General features: G+C 35.4%; 1 protein-coding gene across 9 annotated transcripts in view; it reads right to left on the reverse strand.

Annotated features, from left to right (window-relative positions):
- The window catches only part of CNTLN (centlein), a 320657-nt gene that overhangs the window by 89814 nt on the left and 205975 nt on the right, over positions 1–24868 (reverse strand). For all 9 annotated transcript variants that reach the window (XR_005989015.1, XM_041763171.1, XM_041763165.1 and 6 more), the window contains 2 exons: positions 16546–16637; positions 11656–12191 (listed from right to left, as the gene is read on the reverse strand). Coding sequence is in view for 8 of the 9 variants with exons in the window: in XM_041763171.1 (XP_041619105.1) it covers positions 11656–12191; positions 16546–16637 (628 nt within the window). In the remaining variant the exon portion in view is untranslated. The remainder of the gene's footprint in view (positions 1–11655; positions 12192–16545; positions 16638–24868) is intronic.

Below are 24868 nucleotides of genomic sequence, written 5' to 3' on the forward strand. Positions count from 1 at the left end.
TCCCTTAGTTTGGGACAAACTCTGAATCTCTGAGGCTTTCACCCACGATCCCAGTTCCATCTCTTATGTCCATTCATCATTCAATAAAATGCCTGGTAGGCATCCATTAGGTGCCAGGCACTTTTCTAGGCACAAAAGATGAAGTAGTAAGTGAATAAAGGAGATAAAAATCCCTGCCCTTATGTAGATTTCAACCTAATGGGGTGGGTTCAGATAATAAGAAAATATGTAAAATCTATATTATGTTTATAGTTTGTGTGAATGAGAAGGAAAATAAAGTGTTGAGTTTGAGTAGAACATACAAATAAGTCCAATCCCTTTTCCATATGAATGATCTCTTAACTATTTGGATATGGTTATTTGATGCTTGAAACATCTCAAGAAAAACATCCCTCGCTTATTCAGATAATCCTATTATGTCTTTTTGAGATGTTTTTCTACCCTGGTCACTCCTGAATATGCTCCACCTTATCTCCATGAAGCATTGTGCCCAGAATTCAGTTTCATATTCCAAGTACACTACGTGAATTACATAGTAGAACAGCTGGTAGATGCAGACTAAAATTACACAAGCTTTTAAACATGTATATTGTGCTGTTACAATGTACTGTAGACTCATACGAAATTTAATTAAAACCTCCTACAATATTTTTATGTATACTACTGCAAAGTATTGTATTTTTCCCATTGTATTGTTCTGCAATTGGCATTTTCCAGGTAAGTAATGGTCCCTGTAGTCTTCTGTGGAACTCTATCTTCCCAGTCTATTGCTACCTTTGGGGATTTTTATACTATTTTGTAAAGCATTTTATATCCTTTTCAATGTTATGTTATCCACAAATTTGATAAGCATGCTTTGCTGAAATCATTTTGTCTTTGCAAGGTATTAACAAATCTTCCTGATGATCACCCATCACTGAATGGGCATTGATAAAAGTTATTTGTATATCATGACCCACAGAATGCCAGCTGTGCCAGGGGCCTGACCATCAGAAATCTGAATTAAGTTAGCTGCACTTATAGTAAATACCTCATCATCAAGGAAGCCTAATATACACCAATCACATTAGCTAACTTACCTTACCCTAGAGAATGGGACATGCTGGCCTTACCAAAAAAAAAATCCCTGACATCTTATCTAACCATGTCCTGTTTCTGCACTGTTTCTTCTATAAAACTCCCTCTTGCCCAAAATCCTTAGAAAGAGTGTGCCACAGCTTGCTAGGCACTGTACTCCCCCAACCATTGGATTGTTTTCCCTTGAATAAAGGAGTTCAAACTGGTTACTAAATTGTACTATTTTTGTCATTTGACAGCATGTTTTTATAATGCTGTTCAATTATGAGAAATAAGTATTCATAAATATATAAATAAATATTAATAAGCTAATAGTTATATAATGTAGTATTTTACATACATATATATAAAGGACAAAATTCTATTTTTGTCAGCATTCAAATAAATTTCTTGTATTTCAGACTACAAAAAGCTAAACGAAATAGAATGTTCTAAAGTCCTGAAGCTCCACTGTGGGATTTCTAATTGTTTGAGAATTTTCTGCAGCTGAGTGATTCTGGAGACTATTCTGTCAGGCAGGAAATATAACACTTAATCCATACAGTGTAAAATCAAGTTTCACTGCTAAGCAACTTAAATGACAATCTTATGTTTCAAGAGATACTGTGATACATCTCCCAAAATATGTGACCATCTGCACATGCACTAATATGATGAAATTAGAACTGACTGTGTTACTTAGCTTTCATGTATTTATTCATATATACATACTCACACATGAGTAAACTGCACCACTTCTATTATGAAGAGTGTGGTAGTATCACCGGCTGAAATATAATTAGTAGCTGAAACTAGAATTTCCTTGAAGATATAGATAAATGCTTAGTGGGTTTTCAGCTGAATAGGATTTTCTCTCTAACAGCTTTTGAGAATGAGGAAGAAAACCATAGAAGAAGTAAAAAATAAATGGGAATGCACATTTGGTCCTTCTTCCTAACCTTCATAAATTTGTTTTTAAATTTTTATTACCTGCCGAAAGATGACAGGCTTGACCCAATGACCATTTAAAACAGTGGTTCCCAAACTAGTCTACTATTGGAATCAGCTGGAGAGCTTCAACAACTAGTAAAGCTTGTATTCCACCATAGAAGTTATGATTTAATTGTTCTGGGGTGTGGTCTGTATAAAGGCTGCTTTTAGGCGCCCAATGTGAACCCTGGAAGGCTGAGTAAGGTAGAAGGGCCCACAGTGACTCAATATGAGGACCATTGGGCAACCTGCCTCAAATCACCCATATTGCGGAGGGCACTTAATGGGATGAGCATTAGGTGTTCTACTATACGTTGGCAAACTGAACTTCAATAAAAATAAACAAATAAATAATTTTTAAAAACCACATCCATAAGCCGTGGCTGACCAATGGATTACTTACACCCAGACACAGTACCAAAAAAAAAAAAAATTACATTTGTTTCCATACCTTCTCAACTTCTCCCTCTAACTACAGTCTCCCACCGATTGCCTCCTGTCAGACAGTCTTTCCTCTGTGGTTCTGCCCCAAACTCACTTGCAGTGTATCCAATAAATTTCCCAATAAATCTCTATCCCTTTTGTTCTGCCTCAGGTGAATTCTTTACTTCCAGTACCACTGGCCTCCACCTAATCAAGTCACCCCATATTTGGTGGCCCCCAACCAATTGGGAGATCCCTCAGATCCCCCAAAGTCTGAGCTTTGAAATTTTTATAAAATCAAGGTAATTATAATAGAGGCAAATAGGCTTGAGAATGACATTTTAAGATATATTTCAGTTCTATGTCTATGGTTAAGAAATCTCCCATCTGTAAGGATGCCTTCCTCACTATACCAGGAAGAGATGGATGACCTCGTTCCCTAGAAACTGTTATCAATGGAGAACAACCTTACCCTTGTTTACTGTGCTTTTCCTGATAACCTCCTACAACTGACTCCTCACCCCCAACATCTTCTTTTGTCTTTATCTGAACATGATTTTAGGGTGGAAGCAATCAGCCATTTTGGGGGATACTCAATTTTCCTGGATCTCTCCCATATATACAGGAAGTGTACATGTTATTAGACTTTTTTTCCCTGTTAATCTGTCTTCTATCAACTTCATTATTAGACCAGCCAAAGAACTTAGAAAGGAAGAAAGGAAAACATTTCTGCCCCTAAAGTTCTGGGGACCTTAAAGGGACCATCACTGCTCACTCCAGAGATGCTACAGCTGACAGACCCCAGATCCTAAGATACAAGCTGGCACAAGGTAAGAATTCTTACCCCATCAGTCTCCTGGACCTCTGCCTGTAGGGTCTGATGGAAGTAAGAATAGTGAGAGTCCTTCTCCTTATCTAAATTTAGATTAACAAGAGAAAATATTTGTGGAGCTAGGTCCTTGGGTATAGCAACTTTGGTAAAAATTTGTTATGAGTACTCTTGCTTTCTATTGATTCCTTTCCTCTCAGAGATGATAATTGTTTTTTTGTGTGTCTATCATCTTGTTCTATGTCTTCAGAGCTTGGCTTTATGTCCAGTGTCTTTAAATCACTATTTATAGATCCTATGCATCAATGGCCAGAGGAGGAATCCTTTGAATTGGAAAAACTTCTGTATTTGAATTTTTTTCTTTTTAGAAAGCTCTTATCCTAAACAATTGTATTATTGGTATCTATGGAAAAACCAAACATAAAAGTAGACACAAAGAAGTATAACAGCCCTAAGGACTCCCTTGACAATACGAAATAATAGAAATTACATTAAAAAAATTGGGATCTGTATCTAATGTAAATTCTACCCTCTTCCACACCCACCTAGCTCCAACTCTCTCTCTCTGCCCTTTCAGAAGACCTTTTGGATATCTGGGACCCTTGTTTAAACCTCCCTACCTCTCTGCAAATCTCCACAAAACCCAAAATGTGGTTCTAAAAGCAATTCAAAGCTCACCTATTACTAATCCTCAGACCTCACCTATTCACCTCAAACTGCTTATTGAGACACTGGAAACAGAAGTGTCTTCCACTTAAGAAAAAAAAGTTAAAATTTAAATTACCTGGAGCTCTAATAATAGGGAAATATGTCCCCAAAACCCCATCATGGAGAAAACTTATTTTGAATAAGTTTTTATGCCCTTGTGATACAAGTTTTCTGCCCTCATCTTCTGTAGGACCTAAGAACAATTCTTTAAAATGCAAATCTGGGGAGAGCTTTCTCAACAAAAAAGAAAAAAGCGGGGGTGGATATTTGGAAAATTGGGGACATGAAAAACTAATGATCTAAGAGGTATCTAAAACAAAAGTCATTAAGGCTGACATGACCCCTACTGCTCCTCTCTATCATTCTTTACCTGAATGCTCATGTTTTACTAAATCTGTCTGAACTGCCTTTCTAATATGAAAAGATTATTACCTTTTAAAAATAACCACTTGAGATTAGGGGAAATGTGCCTCATCTCTCTTTCAATCGTTGGCCAAAGGATGAACTAAAGGCCATAGCTAAAGAATTTCTTAAACTAAGAAAGGATCCTCAAAAAGTTTTATAAATGGATTACCCCTTGAGATTAGTGGATAGTTTAAAAAGGCAGAAAATTAGAAGCTACCAGTTTAAATTTGTGAAGAAAGCTGATATTCAGTGCCTGATAGAAAAACAATTAAAAAAAAAAACAACTTGTAAGGGTTTCTCCCCTAAGCTAAAGGTACCCAGAAGGAAAGAAAAACATTCAACATAGTTGGATGGGTGTGACAGTTTCTTGATAACATTTAGCAACAACCCAATTCTTTAAGGAATTGGAAACAGCTGTCCTTGTTTTACTCATCTAATCTTTACAGGACCATAGAGGTGGCTTCAGAAACCATTCAAAGTCCACCAATTCTTTTTACTATTCCCAAAACCTCTTCCATTTATTTCAAAGGCTTGTAAATATTAGCCTTAGGAAACCAAAGTTCTTTTTAGAGGAACTTGCGTTCCTTACCTGTGACTCTGAGACATAAAAGTTCTACAAACTTCAAGAAGGTAATTCTCATCAGAAGGAGAACAAAAGAGGGAAAGCTCATTTGAAATGTAGGCAACTGAAAAATCCTGTCTTCTCCACAAATATTAGTAAAAACAAACAAAAGCCATCTGAACAGATAAACTTAATTCTTTCCTACTGTTCTTTTACTAGTAAATTTTACATTATCATACCTTTCTAACAGCTAAAATTTTAAGGTCTCTGTATTTCTGCATATGTATGTTGTAGATATGTGACAATTTTCTGCCTCCATTTGATATTACCAAAATTATTGTGTAAAAGAGCTCTATTTAATTGACAAAATTAATAGAAAACCCAAAAGCCTCTACCCCAAGATTGCTAGAACTCATACAGCAATTTGGCAGCATGGCAGGATACAAAATCAATGCCCAGAAGTTAATGGCATTTCTATACACTAACAATGAGACTGAAGAAAGAGAAATTAAGGAGTCCATCCCATTTACAATTGCACCCAAAAGCATAAGATACCTAGGAATAAACCTAACCAAAGAGGTAAAGGATCTATACTCTAAAAACTATAGACACTTCTGAAAGAAATTGAGGAAGACACAAAGAGATGGAAAATATTCCATGCTCATAGATTGGCAGAATTCATATTGTGAAAATGTCAATGTTACCCAGGGCAATTTACACGTTTAATGCAATCCCTATCAAAATACCATGGACTTTCTTCAGAGAGTTAGAACAAATTATTTTAAGATTTGTGTGGAATCAGAAAAGACCCCGAATAGCCAGGGGAATTTTAAAAAAGAAGACCATAACTGGGGGCATCACAATGCCAGATTTCAGGTTGTACTACAAAGCTGTGGTCATCAAGATAGTGTGGTACTGGCACAAAAACAAACACATAGATCAATGGAACAGAATAGAGAACCCAGAAGTGGACCCTCAACTTTATGGTCAACTAATATTCGACAAAGGAGGAAAGACTATTCACTGGAAGAAAGATAGTCTCTTCAATAAATGGTGCTGGGAAAATTGGACATCCACATGCAGAAGAATGAAACTAGACCACTCTCTTGCACCATACACAAACATAAACTCAAAATGGATGAAAGATCTAAATATGAGACAAGATTCCATCAAACTCCTAGAGGAGAATACAGGCAACACCCTTTTTGAACTCGGCCACAGTAACTTCTTGCAAGATACATCCATGAAGGCAAAAGAAACAAAAGCAAAAATGAACTATTGGGACTTCATCAAGATAAGAAGCTTTTGCACAGCAAAGGATACAGTCAACAAAACTAAAAGACAACCTACAGAATGGAGGAAGATATTCGCAAACGACCTATCAGATAAAGGGCTAGTTTCCAAGATCTATAAAGAACTTATTAAACTCAACGGCAAAGAAACAAACAATCCAATCATGAAATGGGCAAAAGACATGAAGAGAAATCTCACAGAGGTAGACATGGACATGGCCAACATGCACATGAGAAAATGCTCTGCATCACTTGCCATCAGGGAAATACAAATCAAAACCACAATGAGATACCACCTCACACCAGTGAGAATGGGGAAAATTAACAAGGCAGGAAACCACAAATGTTGGAGAGGATGTGGAGAAAGGGGAACCCTCCTGCACTGTTGGTGGGAATGTGAACTGGTGCAGCCACTCTGGAAAACTGTGTGGAGGTTCCTCAAAGAGTTAAAAATAGACCTGCCCTATGACCCAGCAATTGCACTGTTGGGGATTTACCCCACAGATTCAGATGCAATGAAACGCCGAGACACCTGCACCCCGATGTTTCTAGCAGCAATGTCCACAATAGCCAAACTATGGAAGGAGCCTCGGTGTCCATCGGAAGATGAATGGATAAAGAAGATGTGGTCTATGTATACAATGGAATATACTCAGCCATTAGAAATGACAAATACCCACCATTTGCTTCAACGTGGATGGAACTGGAGGGTATTATGCTGAGTGAAGTAAGTCAATCAGAGAAGGAAAAACAGTGTATGTTCTCATTCATTTGGGGAATATAAACAATAGTCAAAGGGAATATAAAGGAAGGGAAAAAAATGTGTGGGAAATATCAGGGAGACAGAACATAAAGACTCCTAACTCTGGGAAACGTACTAGGGGTGGTGGAAGGGGAGAAGGGTGGGGGGTGAGGGAGGAATGGGTGACGGGCACTGAGGCGGACACTTGACGGGATGAGCACTGGGTGTTTTTCTGTATATTGGTAAATTGAACACCAATAAAAATTAATTTATATATATAAAAAATAAAATACTTCAGTGAGAGAAAAAAAAAGAAAAAAAAAAGAAAAAAAAGAAAGCAAAGATTTTGTTTTTATCAAAACAATTCCCCTGCTTCATTATTTTTATAATCAGGTTTTTGATTACTTAAGTAAACCTAGTCCTTTTGATATAAAAACAGCTAAGTTTTACTGGCAACTGTGTAAACTTCTATATTTGCCTGTGAAGTCTTTGTTAAAGACTGATTAAATAGAAAACTAAGTATTATATCATAGTGAATGAACTATGATCCCATTTAGTTAAGTGTCCAAAACCTTTTGATATTTTTGATAAACCTCCCCAAATCAAATTCTAAATGAAGTCTTTTGACTTGGAAGAAATTTTGAGATATTGCAGAGTTTCTTAAAAGAGTTTTTAACCTAATTAGGCTGATTTAGTATTTTGAGTCATGAGAAATGTCTTAAAAAATGATGCTAAACCTACTTGATTATATTTTTGCAGATATGTATATTAATTTTAATATTCTGGAAGTTGCATGAAATTCCTTAAAATCTGATTTGTCCTGGTATAATGTTATCACTTATACTTCTAGTTATTATTCTGAAGAACATATATCACAGAAATAACCAGATTTCCTTATCTTTTTTTTTCCTTCTCAATTCCATTGTAATAAACTCTCACCAGATCTTTATCCATGGCCATTTTTAATTCTTTGTCATTTATAGTTATTGTTTTACTTATAAAATTGTTTTATTAATTTTTTTTAAGGGAGAGACCACAAGCCTGTGAAGAGGGGCGGGGTAAAGAGAGAAAGAGAGAGAGAGATTGAGAAAGACAATGTGTGACGGGCACTGAGGGGGGCACTTGACGGGATGAGCACTGGGTGTTATTCTGTATGTTGGCAAATTGAACACCAATAAAAAATAAATTTACTATTAAAAAAAAGAAAAAGAGAGAGAATCTTGAGGAAGCTCCATGCCCAGCGAGGAGCCTGATGTTATAACCCTGAGATCATGACCTAAGCTAAAATCAGGAGTTGGACGCATAACCAACTGAGCCACTCAGGAGCCCCTATTCTAAAACTTTTGCAAAAATGTTTGGAATATGCTTGATCTCCAAGGAGACTCATGGAAAATATCCCAAAATATGGGTTTCTGATAACTTTAACTGAATTGTTAAGAGTTTCCAGAATTTACAGAAAAACTGGATTCAAGCAGAACAAAAATTAGTCACATGGGACTCAGTGCACTAATGAGAATGATTATAATTTTTGTGACTTTATTTTATCACTAATTTTTTTTTACTATTTTGTTTTTCTAGAGCTGAGAAAACTTTTTTCCTCTTAAGCTAACAGTGACTTACAACAATTTGGTAAAATGAATCTTTGCAAACAAAGGGAAACATTTATCATTTTTGCCCTAGGTGATCACTACAGAATTTGGAAATTCTTAGTAAGTATTCTTATATTTTCAAGAAATCTTTTTTTTTTTTGCATAAATTCTACATGAATCTGTTCTCTTTGTAACATGACAGAATTGGAAACGTTGGGTATATTACCAAGGTTTTGACTGGAATGTTTGAGAGAAGCATGCAGACTCAGATATGACCAGACAGACAGCTTTTTAGGAACTAAGATGACTTTATGGAGCCAATAAAACTTTTTGGGAAAAGAGCCTAGTACCCTGCTTACAGGGTTCCCAGCAGCCTTACCCCATAAGGAAGGTCACTTCTTAGCAGGTGAAGAAACCTCAGGACATTTTGGGAACCTCAAGAAGAGAGAAATTTACCCAAATGTATAATTATTGCTGGTAAGGCTGGTGGCAACCTTGGACTGGCATTTTGGCCTTGAGAAACTTTGAAAAGTTCTGTCTGAAACTCTTTATGAAAAATTCCAGTAAAGCAGATTTAAAATATAGTGAACCACTATTCTTTGTTGGACTTACATAAACAATCAGACCAAGTTTATTGAAATGAAGCTTATTTCGCAAACAAATTAGCCTTAATTTAGCTATCTTTAGTGGAAATAAGGGTGATTTCAAAGAGAATAATTATGTTTCAATAACATACTTTATGGATATTAGATTCTAATTCTGATTAATTGCCTTGAGGATTTTTTGTTTGTCTATAATCTGGATTGAACCATGAATTCTTCTGGTTTCCTCAAATATCTGGCTATGACTCTCCAAACAAATTCCAAGTCTTTCTACTTTTGTCTTGGAATCACTGAGAACTCAAGCTGCCTTTTCTCCAGAAGCCCTGCAAACTGAAGCTAGATCACTTGCTGTAAACATCAGAGAAACCACCACAACAGCTCAGGTTTAGATGGTCTTCATGTCTGTTGCTGTATGGGCCCTCAGAAATTTACCTAAACAACCAACGACATCATCAGACACATTCAAGTGCTTCAACTCCTATCTTATGAATGTCTTTTTTCTACTGGCTGCCCTCAAGACTCTGATTGGGTTTATAATCTGCTCCAATCATTAACCTTTGTTTTTATTTTGCTTCTATAAGAATGCCTTTTTAAATGCTTGATGTCTCACACAAAATAGGTCTGACTTTGGGAGCCCACCTGCAGGACCCACCTCCTGAAATAAAACACAACTGTTTAAGATGACATATTCTCAGGACAGAGGCTGGATCTTTGAGATATGGAATAATCTATCAGCTTGGCTTCTGGACTGTGATATTTCTTGGGGAAGTTTCAAAGGTGGGATCACAGGGGAGCAGAATTTGCCACCCCAATATATGTCTCTTTGACATAAGAATTGCTGCAAACTGGGGATCCCTGGGTGGCGCAGCGGTTTAGCGCCTGCCTTTGGCCCAGGGTGTGATCCTGGAGACCCGGGATCGAATCCCACGTCGGGCTCCCGGTGCATGGAGCCTGCTTCTCCCTCTGCCTATGTCTCTGCCTCTCTCTCTCTCTCTGTGTGACTATCATAAATAAAAATAAAAAATAAAAAAAAAAAGAATTGCTGCAAACTGGCAACTGTAAATATAGAACAAGTAGAAGTTACCCTTTTGTAAGAGACATTTACGTGTATAAGAAAAATCTCCATTTGCAAGTGTGATGCTCTCCTTGTACCAGGAAGAAATGGATGACCCTACACCTCTAAAGATTCTTGTAAAGAAGACAATAACTTAAATCTGTATAACAATCTGATTCCCCCTTTTTTTTACTGTACTTTTTCCTGATAACCTCCCATAATGACTCTGACCCCATCTTCTTTTGTCTTTCACTGAAGATCATATTCAAGGTGGTGGTTTTGGCCATGTGGGGGAGTTACTCAGTTTCCTTGGGTCTCTCCCATGTATACAGAAGGCATGCATGTTTGTAAACTTTTATTTGTTTTCTTCCTGTCAATCTGTATTGTATCAATTTCATTTTTAGACCAGTCCAAGAACCTAGAAAGGAAGAAGGGAAAACTCTTTCACCCCTACACTATCTAGGGACATCCAAACCTAAAACAGATCTCTTCTGGGGATTAAAAAAGACAGCTTGGAAAAATAAAAGAAAATACATGCTATTACAAAACAAGACAGAATTATGGAAAATTGTTCAATTTGTCTATTAGCAATTCTGGCAACATTGAACTTCGCTATTTTCTAGGTATAGAAAGAAGTGTTATACTATCCATTTGCCTTTGTGGTTTTATTGATGTGCTTCAAGTACGTATAGTAATGTATAGCCAGGAGTGAGGAAAAGAGATATTACAGATTTTTAGTATTCTCCTGTTGCTATTCGCTAAGTGTTATACAACTTAAGACTAGGAATTTATAGGGCTTTAACTTTAAAGAACTGATTTTTAACTACCATTCAATTAAAGTTAGTACAATGACTTTGCATAATACATACATGAAATAATTAGTGAAGATGGTTCTTAATTTAAAGGATGTTAAACAGCTTGTAGACATCTGGTAACAAGCTGAAATGGGTCATTCAAAATTTATCTAACTAAATTAAGGGGGAAAAATGTTTCTCCTCCCAGGTTGGCATGTCACAAGATAACTAAACCGACTTAGTAGGCTTGCCTGGGAATCCTTAGCTGTCAGTGGTGAATATGCAAAGGGCCAGCAAATTAAATCAACCTGCCAAACTGTCAATTTCAAGCCTCATGACTGCATGAAAATAGCATCACTGGAAGAAATCAAGCATTGCCTTCTTTTGGGTTTCCTGGCACCTATTCAAATACTCATGCAGTTGTGGCTAATTTTGCATGCAAATTTCAGTCAATAAGCTCAGAACAAGACCTCCCAAGATATTTCAAAGGATCTGACAGTATTTTTTCTGAATACCAAATCGACAGTAGTTGAAATTCAATCTCCATTTGCTGGTGCTTTACATATGCACAGTGTCCCTACCACAGAGCTAAGTTAATGAGAGCCTTACCTGCTTTCACTCACATCCTCCCAGCCGTCCTTGCTGAGGTTCTCAAACACATTGCTCATAACCTTGATGGAGTGATTGAGAACAGTGTGGTAACGACCCACAGAGCACTTTTTCTTCGCAGCTTTAAATTTAACCTTGGTAGTGGTTGTCTTACAATCGTATTGTCCAGATCTTGCTTCCGTGGTGGCCATCTCAGATTTAGCTTTGTCTGCTGAATGCTGCAATTTCTCTATTGAATTCATCAGCTCTTCATTTTCATTTCTCAGCCCATTAGCTTCTGCCACTTGTCTCCTTAGGGAAGTGACTTCTCTCTCCAGCTCACTGATTTTTACCTGAAGTTCAGCTTTATCTTTTTCTACTTCTTTACTCCCCTTTTGTAGCTGTTCTAGCTCTTTTCCTCTGTCCTCTGCATCTTCTTGTTGCTGTTTTAAGAGGGATTTCAGGAAGTCATTTTCTTTCATTAATTTTTTATTTCCTTCTTTTAATTTTCTTGAGCCTTTCTCAAAAGATTGTAGCCGATTTTCCAATTCAACGACCTAAACAGAAGAGTTTTATTTATTCTCTTAAAAGTCCAAAACCATAATTTGCTGTATATTTTTTATCATTTCTAATTTATGAAAGTAAAATTACACTTAGCACAAGGACAAAATAAATCTAAAGTACTTAATTTCTAAATAATTATAAGGCGGTGTAGATAAATACATTATAAAATGCAATAATACATCTGTTGAATGAAGGACAGATGGTAAAAGAAGTTAAAATTCTACACAAAGTGATACAGAACTAAGTATACTAATAAACTTTGCAGAGTTTTCTGAGATAAATGCTTTGGCTATATAGACTATTGTGAAAAAAATTATTTTCAGAGAAAAGCAATTTATACAAAAAGTCTAAAAATAGATATAGAGAAACGTCATTAATAAAATAATTTTCTTCAATATCTAACAATCATATGAAAAAATGATTACCTATAAAATATAACCTATCAAGGCTGCATTATTCTAAATCAGAAAAATATAATTTTAGTAGTCATGAGGTCCTTAGTTTATACAAGAAACACCCAAAAAAGTCTAACAACTTAAATTTATTTATTTATTTTTTAAAGATTTTTAAAAATTTATTAATAAGAGATACAGAGAGAGAGGCAGAGACACAGGCAGAGAGACAGGCAGAGAGACAGAAGCAGGCTCCCTCAGGGAGCCAAACGTGGGACTCGATCCCGGGTCTCCAGGATCACACCCTGGGCCGAAGGCAGGTGCCAAACCACTGAGCCACTCAGGCATCCCCAACAACTTAAATTTATAGTTATTCCAAGATTGCACTCATTTATTTCAGTACACATTGTTCACATTGTAGGACATAGAAATGAAAACATATAATTTCTGACTTTAAGAAATTTCAAAAACTATTTGAAAGAAAGACACTTGCATAAATAAATCTGATAAAGGTTAGCATCTAAGTATCATAAAGTCTGGGCAAAAAGGACAGAGCAATTAATTTTAAGCCATGAGTATGAAAACTTCAAGGAGGAGTTGATTTCAATTTAAATCTTGAAAAATAAAGAATCACTATTGTTTGCAAAGTACAGTTTACCATTTATAAGATGGTTTCATAAACATGATCTCTTCAGATCACCTCAAAACTATGTGAGGTAAGTATAGCCAACAATTATCTTTCCAGAGGAGGGAACTGAGTCTCTGAAAACTTAAATAATGCAGAGAGGTAAACATTTCCTGCTTTGAAATGGAATTCAAATTCAAGATTTTGTGCCCCTCAGGCTACTCTACAAGCCATAGATACATATGGAAAATGAACAAAGGACTGGGGTAAAGCAAGAAACCTAAATGATTGGAACCACTATATGGACTCATTTTACTTTTAAGACAATTCTTCCAAGGAGAAACATACTTGATGTATTGACAACCAGTAACTTAAAATATTCCAGAAGTCTACAAGATGAAACTTACAGATATTCTTACTGTTTTCCAGTTTACTGGATTTAGTTATGGTGGGAAAGATCTAAGTTGTTTCCTAAACATCATTTTCAAGAACACATGAATTCTAGCTAAAAACTGCTTACTTTTTCAAAATCATTTTATGTCAAATTTTATTCTCTATTTAGTAAAAAATACTATAGAATAGAGAATATCACCTTTCTACAGTTTCTTCAGTTTCTTAGTGGTTTTAATCACTGCAAACAACAGTGTATTTTCAAAAATATTTTAGCATGTTAGACTCCATGATGAAGTAAAATAGACTGTATTTTTTAAAATCTATTTTATGTAAATAAGCAATTACACTTCCCTTTTTTAAAAAGTGATTTTGACAGTGCTGATACAAAAATATTAGGAAACAGTGTGGTCTTGAGGAAATTGAATTTCATTCTGGTCTCTGCCTTATTTCCAGCTAAGGTTAACTTAACCTGGTAAAATATGTAACCTATTTTAAAGTTTCCTCATTTGTGAAATGGGAATAGTAAGACTTGTCTTGCAGATTATAAGTATTAAATATGATCATACACCACAATACCGGGTAGTCAGTTCTAAACAGTTTATCATCACCATCACCATCACCATTATTGTCTCTATTATTATTATCATGACAGCTACTTAATAAAACTACTTAAACTGAGATAAGATTACTTGCACTAAACATTGTTAAATTAGCACTTAAATCAACTTTGTACTTTTGGATTAAAATATAACAGGTTATGAACAAATGTAACAAACATCTTAAATATGAGATTTCAATTCTAGAAATGAGCATTATCTTTGTCTTTTGACTAAAATCCATTTAAGTTTGGGTGCAACTCATAAAAATTTTATATACCATTGGATAAATATCTTTAAAATCTGTTAACATTTAAAATGTTTAAGTCTGTTAACTGCCTAATGTGAATCCATGTTTAATCTTAAAAACTGGCCAAAATTATTTGCATTTAAGTTAAAATGGAGGAAAAATAAAACAGAGACAGTACTTCTAAACTCTTTAGAAAGGGAAAGGTATACTCTTAAAAATTATTGTTAAACTGATAATAAACCTCCAGAAACAAAAGGAAAATTTCAATATATATTTGAGAAGGAAAGTCTAGGGATTTGTTAAAGGCATTTGGTTTGTCTGTAAATCAGCTCATGTGCATACTTTTCCTCCAGTACAGATCATAATAATTTACCAAAAAAGATGGCCTCTTTCAAAATGGAGATAAAACATCTGACTTTGTAAAGTGTCTGTAATACTTTTCTAGGGCTGCCATAAGAAAATATCACAGACTGGGTAGTTTAAACCCCAATAATCTCATTTTAACTTTACCTCTTTGAAGACTTCATCCTCAAATACAGTCACCTTCTGAGATACTGGGAATTAGGACTTTGACATAATAATATTGGGTGGGGGGAGCTCAATTCATGCCATAACAGTGTAAAATGTTAATACATTACTTAAAACAATTATATATGTTTCATTTCTCTTATGTAAACAAATGTTTTCATATTGTTACTATCTTTTAAACCTATTTTGAATGTTTTACAATACATACTTTTAAAATCAGGAAACCCAACTAAAGAAGGTTAAATCATGACTCACATAAGTACATTAGGTTAACATTTTTAAAAAGTGACAAATTAGTACGGTCCAGTGCAAATAATTCCTGTTGGCTTTTTAGAAGTTAAAATGGGTTTCTGGATCCACTATGGAAGTAGCCATTTACGGCAGTTAGAATTAAATAATGGGTTTCTTTAGGGTTTCTACCCTAAGGAAGTAGTAGATAGTAATATACTATTATAAGCCACAGAGAGAAAAATTATACAAATCCCAGCAAATAAAAATACTGCTCTGAAACAAAGAAGATAAGCTAGTGCAAACTGTATGGCTTTCCAGCTGATAATGCATATATTCTTTCAGTTACTCGTTTTACCTTACGATAAAGGAATGTGAGCATTTATTCTGTATGTTATTGTGTTAACCTGCTATGTTTTATTCAGTAATAATGAGATGACAGCCTTTGTTACCTGATGTATAGCAAGTGTTAGAAGTATAAGGGATCACATCATCTGTTCTAAGTCACGAGATTTCCTATAAGTCATTTCACAGATGTAAGAAATGTAAGTAGCCTCATTAATATTTTTACTTATATATTTGTGTATTTCCAGCTTTATCTAAGTATCTAGCATAGCAAATTACAACCAATTAAAAATATTTTCTTTATAACAATAACAAAGCGTGCTAAAATGCAACCAAGCCAACTTAACTGATCTTGATAAGAATGTATTTATACACAAAAATATGAATTAAGTATAAAATTGTAAAGGTAAGTGTTAAGATTTTTAAAGAACATTTTATTGTTAATTACAGGCATTAATGTAAAGTGGCAGCAGGGTTTGTATGAGTGATTCTATTAAAACAGGCAAAACTATTCTAAATTATGTGGGCATAAATTTCTATCTAAAATGAAATGAGTCATTTATATTTTTAAGTTTAAAATTAAATGATAAACATATTACCATTTTACTTTACTGAAGCTAAAACTACGTTCAGTTTTAATAGTTCAAAATTGCAAATCTATATGCTTTTTTAATATAAGTCTCATGTCACATTTTAAGCTGCTAATAAGCACATATAGCAAAAATTTTTATAATTTCTATTATCATTCTCTTCATTTCATCTTTGAAGATATTTTTAATCTATGTCAATAGAAGCACAAGTGTTTCCACATTTATTTCACTAACATTGATTTTGTTTAACCCATTTGGCAAGTGAATGATTTTGAATTATGAATTTAAATTAAGGATTCACACAAGGTTTAAGTTCATGAGCCCTCTTTTTAAAATATAATCCTTTATGTTAAAATTCAGATTTAACTTCCTCAGCTCAATATCTTAAAGATTAGACTACCTTCTGCAATGTCTGCTCCAACATTTCTTTCCCATTCTTCTCTGGAGTACTCTTCTTGACCCCATCATCTTCATCGTTTCTACAGAGTTGTTCTGGTAGAGAATAAATAATATATTATGGTACGTCATATACTGCTGAAACAGTGTCCTGTCATTTTAAGGAAAAGGGTTCTAAGTTTTCTCAACTATGAATAATCTAATCTATTTTATTGTCAAAGTATTTGGCTGGAAACTAAATGGTAACCTTTTCCAAGATTTCAGTCACATAATTACATACCTTTGTAGTGTCTTTTTTTCCCAGTGTAAGATTTTCAAAGGTACAACAGATCTTCAGGTTAACAATGCTATACTTTTATTCCTATTTTCATTCTTTTGTAGACTATTCCTCCTTTGCCTTAAAAGCGGAATTCGCTGCCTTCTTATCTAGTCACTACTAGTTTTGTTCTCTGGATCTTGTTCCCTGCCAGGAGGATCAGAGTGATTGCTGAACAAAGCAAACACTACCCGAATTAGGGTGAACTGAAACTGTAACAGCCCCCCGCCCCCACCTCTTTTCCAGGTAAAAAATCATGTACTGAGCAGAGTAAATCATAAAAATCACATTTCCAGGAAAACTGTCACTTTATAACACGTACAAACACAGATAACAGGTGAAGTTGTTTCTACAAATGATTCCTATACTCTCCATGCATATGACTACTAAAACCTTCTCAAACGAACAAAAATCTACAACATATCAAAATTAAAGGAAAAAAATAATCATAAAATTTCAGTTAATACTATCAAAATTTAAATACATTAAAACATAAATGTTTTCTAATCAGATAAATTATTGTGACAAATTTAATGTTTCCTTGTTGAATTATTTTTCAGATACAACATTTCTTAAAGAATCAAAAAAGAAGGGCAAACAAGAATATATAAAGCTAAAAGGATACGTATCTGTGCTAGACTGAGGTGATTTTGCTTTAAAGTATGCTTGGCTGCTGTAGGTCAGTGTAAAACTTTGATTCATCAACAAAGGAAAAAAAAACAATATTATTCTCTGTAGAGTAGAAATCCTCTTGGTATAAACAGTGACTAACAAGTTTGTTAGAGTGAATTAGGCATTTCTTTTGTCTTTGAAACATGACATATCCAATTAAAACTTCTGTACTCATGAAATAAATAGAACACTATCCTAAGGATAATAAAAGCTGGAATAGGTAGAATTTGCCACCTGGGGAATATGTACCTTTACCTTGATAATAATCTATTGGTTCCCAAGTTTCTTTTTCTAGTCCCCTAACACCATGGTGCTGAATTCATTTACAACACTCTTTCAGCAATATAGAAATAATATGCAAATACAATTCAGCTGTTCAAGTCATTTAAATATCTACTATAGTTCTAACTGAAATATTTACTCTTAAAAAATAAGAATAAAATAGTTCTATGCTCAAAGAGCATAAAATGCTAAAAACAGCTAAATAATTCCAATAAAATAAGACTGATTCAAAAATGAATTTGGTTACTGCTTTGTGCTCCTGGGTGTGTGCAAAGTCCACTGGTGGACTGGTTGACCACGTTCACTTCTGTGGAAGACTTTAGTTTCTCACTTTAACAGGTTTCATAAAGAATAACGAAGTAGCTAGGCCCAGGTGATAGAGGGGAACAAGGAACCCACTCTGCCCTTTGATTCTCCTCTCATTCAAGGGTCTCAGGATTTGAGAAATGAACCAAGAAGACCTAGTTAGAAATATGCAGTTCTATTTTTGTCCTATATTAGATATGTGAGCACATGTTTCACACTTCTAGAGATTTATTTTTAATGTTTTGGTTTTAAATGCCTCACTTTCATTCCTACTATAAAAATTCATTCTGATTCATATTCTCTCCTAACAGATAAACTTACCTTTCTTTCTGTTTTTTTCTCTTAATTCTCTTAGATTACATTAACAAATTAATTTAAATTCTTCTGCAATTTTTTCCCCCTTGTAGATTCTTTTAGCTATTTTATCAAATTATTTCTAAAAATCTATTTTCATTATGATTGGTTGCCATAAGAAAATACCTTTAGGGTTGCCACCCTAAAATATGCCACTATAGTATACTATTATTTTGAGCAGTATATACTTGAAAAACAGCAAATGCTTTTGGTTCATACTTTGATATCATACTATGGTAGATTATTAGTCAGCAAATGCTTACTCCATTCTTCTCTACCTTTATGGGTGTAGTAGAGACCCCTACTCCACTGATGCTGAGCTTGAGCATGGTCATAAGAGTTGTACTGACCAAAGGAATGTGGGTATAAATAAGAGAGTGCCTGTTATAAACCTAGAACTTAGGTATTTCTCCTCTTCCCTTGGCAATTTCCAGCATCTGCTTTGAAAAGAATATGTCCAGATAGTCACTGCCTCCTTCAACCTGGGCCTGAGACTGAGACATGTAGAACCATGTGAGCCAAATATGCTCCAAACAAATAACAGAACTTCAGCCTGAAGCACATATGCTCCAGCTGATCTGCGGAAACCATGAACAAAAAAATAATGTACATTATTGCAAGTCACTGAAATTTTGTGGTTGTTTACACTATAGCAAAAGCTGCTGGGTACAGCTATAATAAAAACCTAAAATTATGTGGCATCGATTTTGCGACTAGGTGGTAGGTGCCAAAGAATGTTTCAGGAGGCTGAGAAAACTGTGACCCATGCTATGTAGTGGCAAACATTTGGCAAACTGCCATCTGACATAACATGGAAGACAAAAATGTAGCTGATTAATTTGTAACAATGAGTGAGGATGTTCCAGTGTTCTGCTGATAGCAGGAGTTGATTTTGACTGGGTTTATAGGAAAGAACTGAGCTCAGAAAGGAGCGGCCATAGGTATTCAGAAGTGCATACGTTCCAGTACTTTCAGGGTTGGAAATGAAAGTTTCTCACCATATCAAATGAGCAACCACTGACACATTGGCAGGAAAGGCCAAATCTGAGATTTTGACATTAAGGCATGGCCCTGGATGTGACTGTCAGGCCTGTTCTTGACAATTTCTACAAGTAATATGATGTTTAGTAGATCCTTTCAGCTGGACAAAAGGACTTCTAGAAAGTTTATGGATGAGGGTCTAAAAAGTCTGAAATAGTCCCCCATCCCTCCAAAGAAACTCAAATGGATAAAACAACAAATTGTTGCTAGCTGTATTTAATAAAATGAATGTGAACAGAAGTTAAAATGTGCCAGTTCCAAATCTAGGCTTAAGAGGCTCTGTACGTTTATATTTGTCCCTCTGTAGCCAAGAAATAGACAGTGGAGCAGAAGTAAACTCCACTTGCAGCCTGAAAAAGAGCTGGACCAGATGACTTGCAGCAAAGAGAGCTGCTTCAGCCAATCCAAACACAACACACATACACACACACACACACACACACACACACACACACAAAGAGAGAAAGAAAGAAAGAAAAGAAAAGAAAGCTTGCTATTGTTTGTGAGTTTTCACATTTGCTTGTTTTGTTCTTTTTTTTTTAATTTTTTTTTATTTTTTATTTATTTATGATAGTCACAGAGAGAGAGAGAGAGGCAGAGACACAGGCGGAGGGAGAAGCAGGCTCCATGCACCGGGAGCCTGATGTGGGACTCGATCCCGGGTCTCCAGGATCGCGCCCTGGGCCAAAGGCATGCGCCAAACCGCTGCGCCACCCAGGGATCCCTTGTTCTTTTATTAATAAGCAGGACTTCACCTTTCTTTTTCTAAAAGATTTTATTTATTTATTTGAAAGAGAGAGAGCGTGCGTGCGCAAGTAGGGGAGTGGCAGAAGGAGGGGAGAAACAAGATCCCCATTGAGTAGGGAGCCTGACATGGGGCTGGATTCCAGCACACTGGGACCATGACCTGAGCCAAAGATAGATGCTTAACTAACTGAGCCACCCAGGCATCCCAGGCCTTCAGCTTTCAATGAAGCCATTAACAGTGTTTTTATGAACACACTCATGCATTTGTGGTAAAGATTGAGGATTCCTGTTCCAAACCTAATCCTATATGTGACTTTTCAGGTCTGACCATATGTATTACACTCTTTACCCAGAAAGCCCTGTGAGGAAAAGCTGCCCTCCCCAGACAGACCTGGTACATGGCCAATGGACTCCAGTCCCTGAAGGAGTTATAGTCAAGGACTCAGGTTCCCCTTGGCCAACCATATTCATGTGCGTATCTGTGCTCCTAGCCTAGGTGCCTCCACGAGGCTGCAGGTGAAGATCTCCTTACTGCCTGGCAGCCCTTTGGCTGAGGGCCTCTTCAAATCCTCCCGCCAAGATCTTATCTGGTAGCTGGGGTGGAGGTAACCTTGAAATATTGTTCTTCCATCTGACTCAGTACTCAGTACTTTTCCTCTCCTAGCCCTGCCCCTTTTTCTCCCCAAAGACCCACGTCAATAAAAATGCAGGAGACTTTAGCTCAGGGCTCCTTGGCTGTAAGACAACAGCTCTGTGTTGATCCATCTGATCCTCAACTGGCCTACAGTTCCAGGGGGAAGACAGAACAGAGTGAGTTGGCACTTTCTCTACTTTAGCCTCTTGCTTATATAGTAAGTGATTAAAGGCTTGACTATTACTTTCATTTTGGCTTATGATCTTAAGTCAGTTATGTGGACACCTGGCAGCTCAGCTCTTCAGCTCAGGTAAGCTCCTAACAGAGATACTGTGGGATTGTAGCAGATTCACTACACCATGAATTGCAATCTTTAGTATAAAGAGAAATTTAGTGTGGTAGGGGCTTACAGTGCTCATGTGGGAAGTTAGAGGAAGCAGAACTGATTTGCTAGGAAAGGTAATGAGTTTTTTTAAAAAAATATGCAGAACTTTTAAAATCATTGTAAAGATAGCCAGGGGAAAACAGGTAGCAGGAAATAAGAAAAATATATCTGGTACGTGGAAAAAGGTGTATGAAGATATGAATGAAGAATGAATAGAAAGATATGAATCTATCTATTCATATAGATTTGGGATTTTCATCCAGGGGAAACAAGCTTAATGACAATAAAAGAAGTAGCAGAGGCACCAGATTTACCCATCCACATGGAACAACTAAAACTAATCCTCAGCCAATTTCTCCTGGATTTGTCTGCCAGTAAACTTGTGCTACGTCCTCCCATAACTTCACTAGGGACTTTTGGAAATTATAACAACCATTTTGGAGCACTTTGACATCTATAAAATTGTTTGAGAAGCACCACGGAGGAAAAAGGGAGAAAGCTTCTCAGACTGTCATGTTGGTCTAAAGAAAAAGGTTACTTTGCTCACTGGAGGAGACCATCTCCTTCATCTCTATATTTTGGGGATTAAAAAGTACTTGGTATTTCATTATATGGCCCAATAAAATTATCCACCCAAGTCATTGTTTAACCAGCTAAAAAAAAAAAAAATCTCACAGATGAAAACAATGGTTGTCAGACATTGGGCATAAAACAATGAGAGGAAGTCATCCCTGAGAGTGGTCAAACAAAAGGAATGAACTCAATCATGGCTCCCACATACTGCCTAGAGACCTTCCAGGCTACAGCACAAAAATGTGGGACTAAATGGAATTTGGTGATCTTCTTAGCTTGAAGCAAACTGGGAACTTGAGATCCCAGAGTCCAGGGATCCCAGAGTCCAAGGAAGATTGAGGTGCAGGATAAAGTGTCTAAGAACACAAATCTGCTCAGAGAGAGGGAGAGCTCTGAAGATCTATAAAGAGTTCCTTCTCAAGTCTTCAACTAAATATTGATCAGCACAGGAATGTGTGTAAATGACCCAAAAAAAGAACCCCCTAAAAACACTAGAGGAAACAATCTTCAAAATTCACACAGGCCCAAGAATAGTTCATTCTCCCAATACCAGAGTGTGGGAAAAAAAAGAAATGTTACATACCTCTGAAAAAAAGATAAGAATGATATAATTATCATTGGAAACATTTTAAGCCAAAAATAGTAGAACAAATTTTCTTAAGTATTGAATGAAAAAAAAAACTGCCAATGCATAATTCTATACTTGGTGAAAATATCTTTCAAAAAGAAAACAAAAATAAAGATTGCTTTTTCAGGTATAAAAGTGGAAAGAATCCATCACCAGCAGATTTGCACTATATAAATACTGAAAGGAATCCTTTGGGAAAATAGAAAATGACACAAAAGTAAATCTGGATCTACAGGAGGAATGAAGAGCAGAAGAAATGGTTCTTAGTGAAAATAAGAGCCACCATGTTGCTATATGTAAAGTCAAATACCAGTTTAAATCTTTGGGGGCAGCCTCGGTGGCGCAGTGGTTTAGCGCCACCTGCAGCCCAGGGCGTGATCCTGGAGACCCGGATCGAGGCCCACGTCAGGCTCTTTGTATGGTGCCTGCTTCTCCCTCTGCCTGTGTCTCTGCCTCTCTCTCTCTCTCTCTCTCTCTGTCTGTCTCTATGAATAAATAAATAAAATCTTTTAAAAAAATAAATAAATCTTTAGGATCACCCCTTCCAGTATAGGAAACACTCTCTAGTAGGTGGAGTGATATGGACACTTAACAAAACACAGATTTAAAATCCTTTCTGGAAGAAAAAAAGAAGAAAAGAACTTGCCAAAACCCTGAATTTAATAAAATATGAGCTTAGAAAAGAAATAATAAGATATACAAAGGAAATAAAGTGGGGAATTTGAAGAGCAGAAGAAATAAACTGAGAACCAGAAAACATCATTATAGATTTAACAGAAATATTAGAAAGAACAAAGGAAAGAAGATATATGTATGTGTGTGTGTGTGTGTGTGTGTACTATATATATATATATATATATATATATATAGTTCAAAACTGAATTACTGTGAAGGAAAAGTGTTTAAATAAACTGTATGCAAAAAAGACAAAGATTAAAGAATTAGAAGAAAACAGATATGAAAGTCAAACAAAAAGTAACCAAACATAAAGACAACTGATATCCTTGAATTAGAGTGTATAAAAAAATGGAATATGCAAAAATACATTTCCTTGTAATGCAGGAAAATCTTAGTTGAAAAGTAATAAATTACATGGATAATCCAAAATTATGATTTAAAATAAAGTATATCAAGACTTTAAATATTGGAACATCATAAATTACATGGATAATCCAAAATTATGATTTAAAATAAAGTATATCAAGACTTTAAATATTGGAACATCAAGTTGAATAAACTAAAAATTCACATGGAAAAATCAAGCCACATCTAAAGACTGATGTACAAGAAGGAGGGAAAACCAGATGTCTCTCCATAATAAACGTAAATTACGTAAATTACATAAAATATGTAAATTACGTAAACAATTTTTTAAAAATAGCATACATATAGTTTTCTTTTTGCACAATTTATCTGACTAGAATTCTTTTCTTTTTCTTAAAGATTTTATTTATTCATGATAGAGAGAGACAGAGAGAGAGAGAGAGAGAGAGACAGGCAGAGGGAGAAGCAGGCTCCATGCCCGGAGCCTGACACGGGACTCGATCCTGGGACTCCAGGATCACGCCTGAGCCAAAGGTAGGCACTGAACTGCTGAGCCACCCAGGAATCCCTAGAATTCTTTCTATATAAGTATTAAGAGAGATTTCACTTGATAATTAAGATTGAAATTTTGATTTTTAAGTGTGAATTAGAATGCTTTTCTTTTTAAATTCTTTCTTACTGCTTGAATATATACAAGTATGTGTAATTTTTCCAGGAACTATAGTTATTATTTTTAAAAAGTAAGCCAAGGATATAATTTTAGAGTACTCCAATAGTTAAGGAATAAATGGAAGGAAGTTCCAGTGGAAGAAACAGTGAAAATACAGGCAAGCACAGTAGAACAGTAGAAGGTAAAAAAAAGGAAAACCAATGTTTCAGAAGCAAAAAAAAAAAAAAAAAAAAGAGTAAGCTTGAGATATGATATAAATCAGTGGTGTAAAATAAAAGATTTCAAACATTGGCTTTGATAAGTCACCAGCGACCTAACTAAGAACAAATGGAGTAACAACAGTAATTGGGACAATGGGCAGATGAGTGTCATATGAAAACTTATTAAGTACCGCCTTAATTAAGTTAATTAAGTTAATTAAGTTAAGTTGTTAAATTGTCAACACCTAAAAAGTATTGTGGTAACAATGAAGCTCTAGTAAAGTTAAACAAGGAGAAATTCTGTCCTAATCTTATTTACTTTTTTCTAATAAGATATTACAGTAAGGACTGAAGTCTTAGAGTAAATATAGTTACCTTAATTTTAACAAAGGAATAATCCTTTAATTGGAACAGATATATTCCCTTTACTAAACAGTTTTAGGCTAGTGGTCAGGGAGTTGAGAGATTTGCAGAT

The sequence above is a fragment of the Vulpes lagopus genome, chromosome 7 (genome assembly GCF_018345385.1).
Source record: "Vulpes lagopus strain Blue_001 chromosome 7, ASM1834538v1, whole genome shotgun sequence".
NCBI classification, from domain to species: Eukaryota; Metazoa; Chordata; class Mammalia; order Carnivora; family Canidae; genus Vulpes; species Vulpes lagopus.